This window comes from Sus scrofa, chromosome 13 (assembly GCF_000003025.6).
Source record: "Sus scrofa isolate TJ Tabasco breed Duroc chromosome 13, Sscrofa11.1, whole genome shotgun sequence".
Taxonomy (NCBI): domain Eukaryota; kingdom Metazoa; phylum Chordata; class Mammalia; order Artiodactyla; family Suidae; genus Sus; species Sus scrofa.
The window spans coordinates 150,549,508-150,565,925 of record NC_010455.5 but is presented as its reverse complement, the minus strand read 5'-3'; the positions used below and the strand labels follow the sequence as shown (position 1 = coordinate 150,565,925).

At 36.9% G+C, this 16,418-nt stretch overlaps 1 protein-coding gene across 1 annotated transcript in view; it reads right to left on the bottom strand.

Annotated features, from left to right (window-relative positions):
• MORC1 (MORC family CW-type zinc finger 1) overlaps window positions 4,118-16,418 on the bottom strand; it is a 173,867-nt gene continuing 161,566 nt past the window's right edge. Inside the window, 4 exon segments of the mRNA XM_021070415.1 lie at window positions 4,118-5,143; window positions 5,145-5,212; window positions 8,149-8,343; window positions 16,001-16,054. Of these exon segments, the coding sequence (XP_020926074.1) occupies window positions 5,059-5,143; window positions 5,145-5,212; window positions 8,149-8,343; window positions 16,001-16,054 (402 nt within the window). The 3' untranslated portion in view covers window positions 4,118-5,058.

Below are 16,418 nucleotides of genomic sequence, written 5' to 3'. Positions count from 1 at the left end.
TTATTTTGTTTTCTTCCAAACTAAACTGATAGATATGACAAAAAGAAAAGGATTATGAACATAGCATTCTAACTTTTGACTTGAGTGTGAACAACGTGTTGGCTAATTTGTATTGATTTTATTTGCCAATCTAGATGCAATCACACTTTTAAAAGCAGATTCCTATAATTTGCTTTTCTATAAAATGTCACCAATGCATTAAATACTTTGAAAACAGTCTTTATAAATCAATCTGCACTTATTAGATTTGTTTAAACGATAGCATTAGAATTCCATGCCGAGATTTAATTTAGTTTTAAAATAACTCCCTACATGCAGAACAGTGCCAAGGGCGGAGAGGCTAGTTCCCAATTATTTTCACGCCAGCAGTGCTAAATGTGTTTAATGACTCACTTACCTACAAGCTGTGGGTTCTCTGAAGACCTCCCCATTCAGTGGAACACACATTTTACCTCAGGATATTTTCTATTGAAAAGGGGGGAAATATAGAACCATAGCCAAATGATAAGTAAAAGTTCTTACCTTGTTCTTGTCAAAGGTATCACAGGCTTGATCAACATGTTGATTGGCTTTTTTTTTTAATTTTATTGGAGTATAGTTGATTTATGGTGTTGTATTAGTTTCAAGTGTATAGCAAAGTGAATCAGTCATACATATAAATATACCCATTCTTTGACTCAGATCTTGCAGACCCAAGAATGTCTTAAATGCATGTAGTGTCTGAGGTCCCTTTAGCAGGAATCACTGTCTTAACCACCATAGATTCGCTAGTCTCCATCCTCATTCAAGTCTACAGCTGTTTTCTGGATTTAGTCCCTTAGTCTTCTCTTAGAAAGCTACTCTATATTTCTTACAGCCACAGGCTAAATAAGAATATAAAGCCAGTGAGATTACTCATTTGTACAATTTTAAGACCTAAGTCACTTACTAACTGATGTGCTTACTGCTGTTCAGAGATACCGTTTTCTGTGAAGGACAGAGACAATATTTTTGAAGGCAATCCTTTCCAAATTTTTAGCCATAAATTATGCCTATATTATTCAGTGGTATGGTGGGGTCTAATGGAAGAAAGTTAGTCTTGCAATCAGGAAGCCTGGTTGCTAGACTTTGTTCACTACTTATTAACTACATTGAGCCATTATTTCAGGACTTAAACCTCAGTTTCCTTCGTCTGTAAAATAGTATCAGGAGTATTTGCTTTCTCACACATGAATATTATGAAGGTAAATTTAGATAAAAAACATTTTTTTTTAAGCCATTGAAAAATTACGCATTCTGAGTATTGTTAAATTAAAAGGAAATCTATGTATGAAAGAGGGAAAGAGATAATCAGATAATTAGTAGTAAAAAGAGTTGTAGACATAGGAGACTGTCAAGTGTGGTCTGCAGATAAAACGACAGACTAGGCTGTTCCAGCACTGCACTTGCCACTGCCTCTCTCCCTTTTCTGTTCTTGTCTTTCGTCTGTCAAGTCTGCATCTACGCATGCCCTTTGCCTGCTACTTTTATCTCCCTCCAGTTCCTAAGTTTATCTTGTCCCAGCCAAGCCCCAACTGCCAATGGACCTCAGAGCTGAGCCATGGTCTAGTAATGGACATGAATTGCCCCAGGTTGTTTCCAAGCCCTCTTACTACCAACCATACTTAGGAGTAACAGAATTACATTATTTCTACCTGGAGTCATCTGGTCCCAAGTTCAGATCTCCTCTCCTAAATGTATGCCATCCCCCCCCCCCACCCAATTCCCATGTTGACTCAGTTCATAAGCCTAGTTACTATGTCCATTCCCATTTCTCAGTCCTGATTACCTGTATAAAACCCAGATGCCCCAAGAACTAGAGCCATTGGGGCCTAAATGAACTGCCTTGACAGGAAGTGGGGAGGTTATGATTAATTTTCTTTCAAACATACCAATGTAGACTTTCAATAGAAAATTTCTATTTCATAATGAGAGTTAAATAACAGGTGTTCAATAAGGTTACAGAAATTTAGAACTTATCCATTTGGAAGTATTACTTGAAATCATAGAATAGATGAAATTTCTTATGCAGAGTAAAAAGAAAGATGATGAGATAATGAGGACTCAGCCCTGGGGATTATTCAGTTAAGAAATATGAGGAATATCCTGTTAAAATCTTCAAAAACCATTCTCCAAAGAAGTCTCCCTTCTTTCTAAATGTCTGCCAAAAAATGCTCAGAGGCATTGACTTTTTATTGTCATTAAGATTTGTTAATCACCAATTTTTAGATTAAAGGAAGAATGGATACTGATGATGGCAAAGTAAGGTAATGAAAGTTTTTAAGAGGTCAAGAAAATCCCCTGTGGAAGGAAAACTTCGGATAGATTGAGAATGCAAGGATGTGAGATCCAGACATTGTATTTGGTCATATAAATTATGCTTTTTAAAAAAATCTGCATAATGGTTATTTGAAATAGAAGAGCAACATCTATATCAAAAAACAAAGTCTTGCTATATGTAACATTAACCAGTCATAAGATCATGGGAAAAAATTCATTTATCATAGGCCAAAGAATAAATCCAGTTAATTACAATAAATACAACTATAACATGTAAGATATATGAAGAAAAAATTTAAATACTAATATAGGTCACTAATGAAGACCTGAGCATACAAAAAGGCATATTTTGGTTATAAGTAGAAAGACTATATGTGTGTGTGTGTATGTGTGTGTGCGTGTATTTTTTTTTAAGGCAAGTCTCCCTAGATTAACTTATTACTACAAACTCCAAGAAAAATCAAATAAAATTTGAGGTGTAGCTGGTGACTTAAAACCTAACTCTAAGTTTGATGAGAATTACACATGCAAGGATCCAAAGGAAACTTCTGAAAAATAAAATTATTAACTAGCCCTATCAAAACAACATGGGTCCAACATGAGAAAAGATGAGACAATCAATGGGAAAAAAAGTAGAGATTTTTTTTTTTTTATAGAACCTAGTGCAAATACAAATAGGAATTTAACATTCAATAAGGTAGCACTGAAGATGATTAGGGAAAAGATTATTTAATTAAGAATTCTGGGACAATATTATGACTATCTGGAAACACAAGGAACAAAGTTGTATTTCTAACTTACTCCTTACATCAAAATATATTCTAGATGAATCAAAGATTCAATAACATGATTATTAAAATCTTTATAGAAAACAAGTAAAATTTATTTATAATTTTAACATTGGAAAGTACTTTCTAAATATGACTAAAAAACCCAGAAGCTATAAACAAAAGGAAATTAAACTAAAAATTTTTGAAAATCTTACATGGCTCAAAATACCATAAAAAAATTAAAAAATGAAGAACTGTGAAAAAATATTTGTGATATACATCATATTCAAAAACTAATTTCCCCAAAGATGAAAAATAGTTCCTATAAATCAACAGGAAAATACCACCAAACTGAAAAATGGACAATGGCCAAATTTGAAAATTCAACATTAAAAGATGCTCAGCCTTACTCATAAGAAATGTACATTATAGCTACAAGTGTATACCACTTTCATCTATTTGATCAGCAATATAAGAAAGTTTGATAATTCCTGGGGCAGGTGAGGGTGTGAACATATATTTCTGGGGGAGAACATATTAATATAATTTTTATGAAGTGCTATTAGGCAATATTTTATTAATAAAATACATACACCCTTTGACTCAGCAATTCACCTGAGATTTAACAAGTATAACTGCACACATGTGAAATGAACAGATTTAAAGAATGTTCGTGTTGTATGCATGTAAATCCAAATGAATGAGAAAAATGTAAATATCCATCATAAGAGAATAAATAAATTTTGTTATATCCATAGAATGGAACAATAAAGAGCAGCTTACGGAGTTCCCGTCGTGGCACAGCGGAAATGAATCCAACTAGGAACCATGAGTTTGGGGGTTCGATCCCTGGCCTCGCTCAGTGGGTTAAGGATCTGGTGTTGCCATGAGCTGTGGTGTAGGTCGCAGACTTGGCTCGGATCTGGCATCGCTGTGGCTCTGGCATAGGCCAGCAACATCAGCTCCAATTAGACCCCTAGCCTGGAAACCTCCATATGCCACAGGGGCGTCCCTAAAAAGACAAAAGACAAAAAAAAAAAAAAGAGCAGCTTAAAGATAATGAGACAACTCAGTATGTACTTATCCTGATAGGGAATAATCTTGAAGGTATCTTAAATGGAAAAAGCAACAGCATCTTTTGGATGCTATTATATCCATATTTATTTCCATATAATGATTTATATGGTTTTATACACACTGATTCTGGATGAAATCACAAGAAATTGGTAAAAGCATGCCTCTTGAGAAGAGTAGTTAAGTAGCTTAAGACATGAATGAGGTGAAGACTTTTCACCATATTCCATTTCATATATTTTGAATTTTATATTCTGTGCATGTACATAAAATTAAAATTATACAATTCCACAAATATTAAATGTTTTATTGCTTTTGTCCAAAGTCACAGATATTTCTAAACAAATAAAACAATCAGTTATCAAGGAAAATGTAAAACACAATTCTTACATATATAATCTGTATCCATATTATGCTCTTTTACTATAACTCAATAATAAAATTATCACATAAATTATATCTCAAAGTTTTGGGCGGATTTATATTATCTGCTTTACTGAGTATTAGCTGTAGGTGAGAAAGGGTATAAGGTCTTTTTCAACTCAAGTTTCAAAAGGAAGTGATTTTGTAGTCTTTTGTATATTCATTTTAAAAACTACTGTTTTCCGGTTTTACAATATTTTCAGTGAAAACAAAATTTAAGCCTAAATGACATTTCCATCTTTCTTAGTAACTCACAAGAGAATTAGAGAACACTGGAAATGGTTTCTGAAAGAACAGGAGGAGTTAGGGAGAGAACTGAAAAACATATAAATTGTAAATCAGTCTCCATTTTTAAAATATAAAATATTCCTTAGTGTTAAACGAGATGAATTTTACAATAGCAAGTGCAGAGGAGTTGTTTTTCTTTTTTTTTTAAAGAATCTTCCTTTTTTTCTTACGAGCATTTTAAAAAGTGGAAGGTCTTTTCTGACTTTTAATTTTGAGGCATATTTTCCCTTTTTTGTAAAGGGAGATTATGTCCTATATCTGTAGTCTCCCTATTTAAACGTCTTCTGAAAAAGATTATCTTCTTTAAGCAACACTTCTAAATAACTGTCAATCTGCTCCAGGTCTCCTGCTGGACCACCCTGGAAAAGAGAAGCAATAATCATAGCAGGAGAAGCTACATGGTTTAAACATTCTTGTAATCTCGATGACCTTAGACAAGTCTTCCCTAAGATTCATGTAGCAACAAAACCCAGTTTGCATTTGAATGATGCTTTTCACCTTTTGAAATGTTTTTGCATTTAATCTCATTTTATGTTCATGACTGCTTAGGAATTTGGATTTTTTTCTTCTTCTTTAGTAGAGGTTAGTTCAACTGTTTTTCTCCTTCTATTTAATTACTTGTCATATTCCTAAAGCCCCTGCGCCCTCGTCTCACCCTTCTCTGTTAGAGGCTCTCATCTTGCACCTTAAAAATTCATGAATCTTTAGCTTTGAGGCAAAACAGATAAGTGGGCGAATTTTGTTTCCTCTGTTTCTCCACTTCCCCCCGAAGCATCTTTTCCTATGACCTCTGGCTTGCTGCCCTGATTTGTGCCCCTAGTTCTCTCCTGGGGTAATCTCAAGCTCTCCTTCCCTGGGCTTCTCGGTCCATGAACAGCTGGATAAATGCTCCCTCTTCACTAATCTAAATCTCACTCCCTTGGGCTCAACCATAAGATAAATTCGCTCTCCAACTGAGCTGATGGGCAGGAGAAATTTTATGAAGGACCTTTCAGAAAAAAAAAAAGCCAATTTTATTATTGTTCCTAATAAGCATCTGGCATGATCCTAGTCTCTCCATCCTTTATCTGGTTCCATTAAATGTGTTTCTGCTTTGTTCCCTCTGCCCTAGATTTGCTCAGTCCCCTAACAAGGCTGAACTGTATTGAGTCCCAGCTTTGTGACCAGGGCCTTGTTTCCGCAGCTGGGTTTCCATAATATTGATGTTCACCTAGATTTCCAAATTCCTGACCCTGAGGAATGCCCTGTGTGACCCCTTCTGACACCAACTGCTCTCAGTCTATTCAGTCTGGCTCCTGCTCTCTGCCCAACAGACGAGACTTCCTCCCAGGACACCAGGTTGGTTTTGTCCCCAGCCTCTTCATGTGCATCCCATCTGTCTGCTTTGGGCCCACCTTGTCTCACATCTCTGCTCTACTTCCCTGCAGTTGCTCTGGCAATCAGAGGCAGTGAAAATGGAAATTTCAAGTGGGGGATGAGAGTAAACATATCTGAGTAGGAGCCCTTCGAGTACCTCCCCAATGATACTAGTTAAAGCATTTCATACTCTTCGGGCTAAAGCCTTTTGCCTCTTTACTAAACTTTGTGAATAAGGCAAATTAAATGAGTATAATCACTCTGGCTACTGTGAAGGAACCCAGGGGTTTAATACAGAAGGAAGAATAAACTACTATTTTTTTATTTGTTTTCCTCTAGCTGAACAGATTTGCTATTATGAGAACCAATAATTTTCAAGAACTTTCTTGATAGAGAGTAGTATTCAATTACCAGGATATAGAATATCTTTGACCTTTCTAGTTTTTCTTGTTAGTAAAACAACAGTTATCACTGAAACTCTTACCACATGGAAGGCTCCGTACCAGATGTTTTACGTATAAAAATATTCACTACCTTTCACAGCCACAAGAGCCCAAAAAAGTTCCATCCAAATCCCACTCTCACAAATTGGCATAGAGAATTTGTTGTTGTTTTGCTTCTTAGGGCCACACTTGTGGCATATGGAAGTTCCCAGGTTAGGGGTTGAATTGGAGCTGCAGCTGTGGGCCTACACCACAGCCACAGTGATGCAGGATCTAAGCCATGTCTTGACCTACACCCCAACAATGCCAGATCCTTAACCTGCTGAGTGAGGCCAGGGATCAAACCTGCATCCTAACGGATACTAGTTGGGTTCCTTACTGCTGAGCCACAACAGGAACTCCCTAGGTAGTACTGTTGATAGAAGCACAAATATAACTACCACTATGTGAAAACAGTTAGCTTTAATCATCTTTTTTTCTTTTAGTGATGAAGCATTTTAACTTTTGCCTAGACCACCCAAGAAGAGAGAGATTTTCTTTTTTGGCTACATATACAGTTAATCAAAAATACTTTCTGTGATTTATTTTCTATGTAATTACAACACAAATCCCAGAGAAACCAAAAGACATATATTTTTTGAAGGAGGAATGGACCATCACACTGACTGAAACCCAGGCAGTCGGCTTCAAAGTCCATGCTCACCACATAGGATGCTGATGTGTGAAAGCTTCCTGTCTCTTCCCCACCCCCTTCATGGGCAAGGCCAACCTCCCTCTTCCAGCAGGGCTCCCTATGGGGCACAGCACCTGCCCTTTCATGCTGCAAGGCCCAGGAAAGCCCTATCTCCTGCCCCAGACTCAGGGCCTAAGTTCAAAATGCCATGTGTCCTGGGCTCGATTTATTTCTAACATCTATAGAAAGACTTTTCAACAATCGCTACACGTATTTTAATTTCTGAAGCATTTTATTTTGCATTTCTGTATGCCACAGTAGAAGGTGAGCCTCTCTTCTGTGGCTCAATCTGTCATGGAAGCCCAGTTCTTTATGCATTCAAATATACAAACAAAATGAACAGTAATTCATACTTATATGGTATTTCCTGATCTCTCCAACCTTTCCTATAAGATTAAAGAATCTATTTTTTTAAATATATGTATTAGGGTAAAAATTAAAATATTTTTTGTCTGAAAAAATTAGAAAAAAATTCCTACTGGAAATATGTTATTGAGCAGAGAGCATGATCAAAATACACCAGCAGCACCAGAAAAGATTCTGATTGTTTTAAAGAGAAAGAAATAGGCCTTTAAAAAAATGTTCTAATTTATACTTTCAAAGTTCATTTATTTGTGATTTCAATATCCTTTTAGGGAGAGTAAGGCCTAGGCTAAGTGACTCATCTGAAGTCAGGAACTGGATGATGACGTCAGGGGAGGAAGCTGGCCTTTTCCACCACATATATATATTCCTATCACTCAATTAAAATTTCATCTCTTACCAGCTGAAGTTTCTTCAGTAATACTGCCAGTTTTATACGAAGATTATTCAGTTTATCTTCAGTAGTTTTTCTCTTTTCTTCACATTGTACCAGAGATACTTCATTAACTACTCCTCTTCTGTTTGCATCATAGATAATAGACTGCATTTTTCTCTTTAGCTTTTTCTCATATTGGGCCATGTAAACATCCTGGATCTGAGAATTTTAAAAAAATGTTTTAATGTATTTTTAAAATATTACCCCCCCAATATCAGAAGGCAATTTCATATTCCAATTCTGCACACCTATACCAAGTGTTAACTCTAAATGCATGCACTATGCTGATCTAAATTTAAGATAGGTTGATCTGTTAAGGAACTAACAATCTGATGGAAAAGGAAGGGAGAGGAGAAAAAATGTACAATAGTCCAGTGATTATAATGTAAGGAGGAACACCAAGGTCAGCTCAGAGACCCTTACTTTGAAATGAAGAAGAAACCTAGTCATGGTTGAATTTTTTCTCCCACCAGATTATTCAAGGCACAAAGGGGAGAGGTGACCACACTCCAAAGCACCAGAAACTCATAGGCAATGACAGAGTGGCCAGCCACTTGGGGCCTCCTTGGCAGATGATGTGTTATTTATAACACAAGTCCATAGCATCTGAAAAGCACAGAAGTACAGTAAGAGGAATTCCTGGTCTGTCATTCTCTCTGGTAAAGAGTACGGTTATACACTAACATATATGACCTTTGCTAATTCAACAGTCTTGGTGACTTTCCAAGAGCTCATGTTGTGCCTGAGGCACTCACAGAGTAGAAAGAAGTAACAGAGAGGCCAAATGCTTCAATTTCGAAATGACATTAATTGCCAGCATCAACATTTCAAGAAGGCCAGAGGATATTCTGAGAAAAGAGAAACAGGGAAAACCCTATTCTGATAAACATTTGAATGTTTCTGTGATAAGATTGCTGTGTTTAATATGCTCGGTTGCCAGGAGATTGTAAGGCATTCTCCCTTGTCTTCTGATTCTACTCTGTGCCCCTTCATCCTCCTCCACACTCACTAGTACATGCAGGCCCTTCCCCAACACTGTCCACAGCATCCCCTTTAAGCACTTGTTGATCTCATAAATTTCTCCTTTTTCTATAAAATTCTTTAAACAAACAGACAAAACTCCCTATCTATACTGAATTCTGTTCATAGACATTCACTAACTACTTCCTAAATTTAAGGCACTGAAAATTATTATGGGTAATGCAAAGATATATAAGGTTTAGTCTTGGCTATCAAGAAGCTTCTAGTCTACAGAATGAGATAATACAAGTATATAAATAATATATCTAAAAATAATAATAGTAATAATAATAATATATCTTACAGGAGAAATGTATTGTGCTTCAGGTAAGGCACAGGTATTATCAGAGTTGAGAAGAGGGTGTGGAGTCTCCAATAAAGTCCTGACCTAAGGTATCTGAGTTGGCTTGACATCAGTAATTACACAGTAATTATATATTACCTCCAGTTATACACTTTTTATGTGCTATTAAATGAGAGGAATATTTGGGGGTGGGGACTCAAATACCACACCACAGTGACAAACACTGGCCACATATGTGTGCATTCACATAGATATACACATTCACACACATACATCATGAAATCTATTAAAGGTGAGACTTAATTGTGAAATCTGTAGATTGCCATAAAAACAAATCTTAGATTTTTTTAGAGACTTACACTGCCTGGATGCTTGGAATTAGACTCTGAAATCCTTGACCCAACTTTGACTCTTACCTTATTTCCTGTGTTCTAGACCTCCCTCATTCTTCCAGGTATTCACCAAGTTCATTTCTGCCACAGGCCCTTCACCCTTGCTGCTTTCTCTGTTCAGTAAATTCAGCTCCAGGGCTACATGACAAGGCTCACTCTTGGCCTTAATCTGTTAAAATGTGGCTCAGATATTCCTTGCTCTCTGTTTCTGAAATAGCCTCCCCCATGCCCAGCACACCATCACTGTCTATCCTCTGGCCCTGTACAATTATTTTATGGCACATCACATTATATATTTATTGATTTACATGCTTAATATACTACATTACGGTTTATTTAAGTGTTTCTTATCAGTCTTTCCCTCTGGAATGTAACTTTGATGTAAAAAAAAATCCTGGTTTTGTTCACCTCTGTATTTCCAATGCCTGTCTCATAGAACTAAAGAGTGGAGAGTTAGGACAGCAGGTGTTCAGCATTCACAGCACGGGGATTTCAAACATGTGGGCCCATCCTGCCTTGAATGCAGGCTGCCTTCTGAGGTCTTGGAGGGGAATCCATTTTTCAACATCCTCAATTCAACCTATGGGAAGCTGACGGCTTACAACTAAGGCATCAGCTTCCTATCAGCTGTACAACCACTGCCTCCAGGAAGCTTCACAGATGCTTCCTGTGGAGGCTTCAGTCAAACCCAGGAGGTGAGATTTCCCAGGGCCTGAAGGTGGAGCAGGGTAAATAATGCAACCCAGCTGGAATAATGAGGACAGAGTCAAAGACAGTTCAATGTTACCAGTCAATTATAGTTCTTAGTTTTCAGAACTTTAGAATTTTATAGCTTTTGCCATCTTAAACAATAGCCAGGGAACAACAATAAAAAAGCAACACCAATAATAAAATAAACCAAAACAAATAAAATTTAAAAATAAATATAAAATATGAAGAACAACACTATTTGGAAAAACAATCATACTATTCATCAGCAGTAAAAAGAAACACAAAAATGATATACTTAACGGCTCTGAAGGGCATCACATCGAGTGAATAAAGCCAATCATAAAGTGATACCTACTGTATGATTCCATTTCCATAATATTCCTCAAATGACAAAATTATAGAGATGGAGAACAGATTAGTGGTTGTCAGGGGTCAGAGGTGCTTGTGTGTAGAGTGTGATGATAAAGGGTAACAGAGGGAGATCTTTGTGATAATGGGAGTTCATGTCCTGATTGTGGGGGTGGTTATAAAAATCCACACATACGGTAAAATGAGACACATACTTTATCAATTTCGATTTTCTGGGTTTGATATTGTACCACGATTATAAAATAACGTAAGACAAAAGCATTGGGGAAAACTGGGTGAAGGGTACTTGGGATCACTCTACTATTCTGTAATTTGCTGTGTATCTACAATTGATATTTTCAAGTTCAAAAGACAGCACTGTTAACACAGTATGACATTAAGAATGTCTATATAGCACACTACATTCAAAACCATATTTCTCTCAAAGTTCACTATTTTGGAACCAGCAAACTGTATTTCCTTCAAACGCTACCAGCCAGTTTAGCCAATTTCCTGATTTACGCTCCTCCCTTTCTCAGGCTAACACCTCCAGGAGGTTTCTATAAAAGGTAGCAATTTTGACAACTTTTAGAGCTCAATGTAAAAGGACTTCTGGTTGCTTTAACATTTTAATTAAGTTGAATAGAGAATTGTTAACATGATGAGAGGCTTAGTTCTGCTGGTTAAACCTACTCTTGTAGAGGTATTTGTGGCAGATCAAAATGGAATTCTTCCAAATCCCATTAATTCAGAATGGAATTAGGATTTGAAAGAAAGGATATTCAACTGAGATTTTAATTTTCTGTTTTGAATTTTAAAAGTCAGAGCTCTAGCAGCTCTGGAGCTCTAGAATCCTAACAGGTCTACATAAGGTAAGACAGGCCTAAAAGATCTATAAATTTTGAACCCCACTTACAAAAATATGCGTGTGTTTATCTGGACAGATACCAGAGCAGAAACAATCAACTTTGACTCAATGCACAATAGTAAGGTCAAGGTGCATTCAAAGGTACTTTTTGATGCCACTAGGATACAGAGTTGGAGAAGAGAGGATTGCTAATTTCAAGGATCTATAGTCTAGTTGGGGAGAAAATAAAATACAAAAAACTACTATAATACCAGGCATAGAATTTAATGAATGCTGAAACAGAGTTTTAAGGTTCTCTCCAGAACACAGAGGTCAAGATTAGTTTCATATGGAGAGACTGGGGTAGGCATGATGTAGAAGGTAGCACTGACCAGACTCTCGAAAGAGTGGGCAGGATCACAAGAGGCCAACCGTAGACTGGAGACAAGTATTCTGGGGGGACAGCATGAGGAAAGGCTCAGAGACAGGCCGTCTAGTGGGTTAGAGCAACTCCATTTTGGTTGGAGCAAGGGGCAGGGGGGAAGATAGTGGTTCAGGTTGGGTTGCACAGGACCATCAGTGCTGTCACGAATCATCTGTTACTCTACTAGTTATGAAAACTGCTCATATGAGATCACTTACATGTGGAATCAAATAAAAATGACAGAACTTACAAAACAGAAGTAGATTCAATGATTTTGAAACCAAACTTATGTTTACCAAAGGGGAAATGTGTGTGATAGAGTGGGATAAATTAGGGAACTGGGATTGATATATATACACTACTATATATAAAATAGATGGGTAACAAGGACCTACTGTATAGCACAGGGAACTTTACTCAATACTGTTTAATAACCTATATGGGAAAAGAATCTGAAAAGGAATGGATGTAGGTATATGTATAACTGATTTACTTCACTATGTGCCTGAAATTAACACAACTTTGTAAGTCAACTATACTCTAATAAATTAAAAAAAAAACCAAAACACTGCTGATGTCATCAGGGTGAGGTGACCAAAGAAGTCTGTGACTTATCAAGGGTCTTGCTGTGCTTTGATGTGGCTCTCTTTATTAAAAGTACACACCTTAAAGCAAGATGCCTAGGGTTGTCCTCTACATGGATTTTAGGAAATGATTTTGTTTTTATAACCATCCACTTAAAGCTACCCATCATTAATAATGTCCTCAAGACCAGTTTCATGTGAGGGAAATCATGATTCCAAGTGTTCTATATTTTGCTTGCAACATCTCAGTTTCAACAGGAATTCATGGTCTCCTGACCATTTACCATGTTTTGATTCTTGGAATCCCACTTGCCCTGATCATTAAGAGGATTTTACTCATCATCTAAGCTAACACCTTGAGTTCACACTTATTTAGTCTGGCCTCTAAGACCCAACAATTTGGCTCTAATATTGAGTGCAGACTTGAAAAAATATTATTTAGAAACAGATACAAAGGAAACATATAAGCTTGGATATACTGATATATGATGACAAACTAATTCTTAGCAAACTTCTAAGTTTTATAGCGTAAATATTTAAATCAGAGCCCCCTAACCAGTAGATAAAAACTGCTGAAATATCCAAGAATCTTACTGATAATTTGTCAAGGTGGCTAGCTACCACAGACTTTGAGTTGGAGCAATTCCTGCTGGGACATTAAACAACTTGCCTACCACAGCCCTCCCGCCACTACCCACCCCCAGCACACACAACATATTTTGCTCTCAGCAACCGCCCATATACATCTCATCATGTAATGTCGAGGTCCCTAGTAAGCAAACAATAATTCTTTTATATCAATAGGCTGAAAAGTTGGCATATACCTATTATGAGTAATAGCTGCAAACTCTACCCCGAGGATGAAGTATCATAGTCTGTATAAGAATGAGATGGAAGGAGTAGTGTAGTGAAAAGAGCTTTGGAATGGGACAAATCTGGGTTCCTTTTTTTTTTTTTGGCTTTTAAGGGCTGCACTTGCAGCATATGGAAGTTCTAGGCTAGGAGTCAAATCAGAGCTACAGTTGCCAACCTATGCCACAGCGACAGCAACACAGGATCTGAGCTGAGTCTACAACCACAGTTCTGGGCAACGCTGGATCCCCAACCCACTGAGTGAGGCCAAGGATCAAACCTGCATCCTCATGAATACTAGTTGGATTCATTTCCACTGTGCCACAACGGGAACTCCCAAATCTGGGTTCTAATCCTGACCTGCTACTTACATGCACCATGATATTGGAATCTCTCTGATTCTCCATTTCCTCATTACGAACATGGAGAGAGTGGCACCCACTTCCCAAAGTTGTTGTGAGGGTTAAATGAAGTAACATATACAAAAGGCCTAGTTTAGTGCCTAGCTCTAGTGGCCCTTGACCAATCACAATTTCACATTCATTGATGGAAGTAATACTAGTGCTAGAATAGATTCAAAAATATGTTTGGGAAAAAGCTGTATTCTAATTAGGAAATGTTGGTAAGTCTTCAAGCTGAAAATGATCAATTACTGCTTTTTCATTAAAACGTATTCACAAAATAAAATTCACTTTGCAGTTGAACAATGATGAGAAAATGGGGACTCAAATATTCCTTCATTTACAGTTGCTTATCACAGGCCAGTAGCCACTCAGGCAGAAACATCAGAAGCAACCATATCAACAAGGGTGTTACATTTAGGCACAACATAATATTCAAATACTTGTGGCTTTTCTAAGAAGAAATCTAGTTCAGGTTCTAATTTTCATTTCAAATTTGCTTAGGTATATGCTTTTGGAAACTTAATTCCAATTCTATTTCATTTATAAAACATGAATATTCAACTACACTCACTCCATTCCCTACAAAAGAGATGAGGCAGTGCCTCTCCTTACAGTTGCACTTTGTACAACTCCAGGGGGCATTATTTGCCTCCCAGTCTTTACAGAATTGCATATTATTATGACGGTTTCCCAGAAAATGGCTGTAAGCATAAGACCTTGGAAAAAGATGCTCATATATGTGCTAGTGATGGAGCTGGTGCACCTGTTTGAGCAAACACAGGTAAAGCGTCAGTGAAGATCTATCACCCCAATATTGATCCTGGGGCCATGAAGAGTTCCAGATTGTTGTGGCCTCTATAAAGTATCTGGGAACCTGAGTGACTGTCCTGGCTCCAATGCCAATTCCCAGTGTTAGCTTGGCCAAGTTCACATCTTGGAGTCTCAGGTCCCTTGAGTGTGAATTAAGGAAGTTGAGGGCATATGATTTTTTGAGATATTTCTTAGTGGAATTGAAGGACTCTATGGATTCTTACCGTCCCCCTCCCCCGGAAATCTCTAAGAACTAGATATACAGTATTATAAGAAAACTGTAAAAAAAAAAAAAAGAAAAAAAAATCTCGGCATTCCTGTGGTGGCACAGTGGAAGCAAATCCAACTAGGAACCATGAGATTGTGGGTTCGATCCCTAGCCTCCTCAGTGAGTTAAGGATCTGGCGTTGCCGTGAGCTGTGGTGTAGGTAGTAGACGCGGCTTGGATCTGATGTTGCTGTGGCTCTGGCATAGGCTGGCAGTAACAGCTCTGATTAGACTCCTAGCCTGGGAACCTCCACATGCCTCTGGTGCAGCTCTAAAAAGACAAGAAGACAAAAAGACCAAAAAACAAAAAACAAATAACTCTATTCAGAGAAAGAGAAAGGTTGTAATGAAATACACCAAGAAATACCAGTGATCCTGAAATGATTTAGACTCTAATTTCTTAAAATTCCTTTCATTTTATTAGCATTACTTATTTTTATAGCTACTTATAAAATATAAAAATTACAACTTAAAAAACTATTGACTGAATTTTAAAAAAAGGATTATCAAATTGTCCAAAATAACTAATCTACAAATGATTTCTAATTTAGTACAGTATCTCAAAGATTCACTGAATTTATTTCTTAAAGACTCAGAAAATCATGTTTCCTGTTCAAAATACAGTCCTACTCCAAATGTTTCATAAGCTTTCTGGTTTGGAAACATTTGCATCTTTAAAATTCAAAAAGATATTGCTTTGTGACATCTGATATGCTACACATTAATCTAAGTCTTGATAAGTGAATGCAAATTTGATTTCCTTTCAGACCTAACATTTGGAAATGTATATCATTTCTCTTTTGGAATACAGGATCATTTAGAATATAAATGACTACATTGAAAGGAAGCTTACCTGGTTGAAACACATTTTCAGCTTTTTGTTTGTTTTCTCTGGGCATTGCTCCAGCTGTTTTTGTAAATGATAATAGAACAGGATATTAACTTTTAGGGAATGAACTGTTGACAGCAGAGTTATAACACACAAGTATCTAGTATAGAAAAGGATCAAAGCCTATAATTGGCGAACATTGGTACTGTGGGTCTTTTAAGTCTGGATCTAATTAAATTAATTGCTGCAGTATACCTCACTTTGTTCCAAAAAAAAATATTAAGGTGGCTTACATAATACAACATGGTTTACAAAATTTGCAGATGAAAAGGAAAATCAACGTGAAGGTAAAGTAAATGACAGATAACAAATAAAGCAGTTGGAGTCTGGATATCTTGGATGGGAATGCCACAGAAATAGATGGGAGTCTCTGGCATGTGGA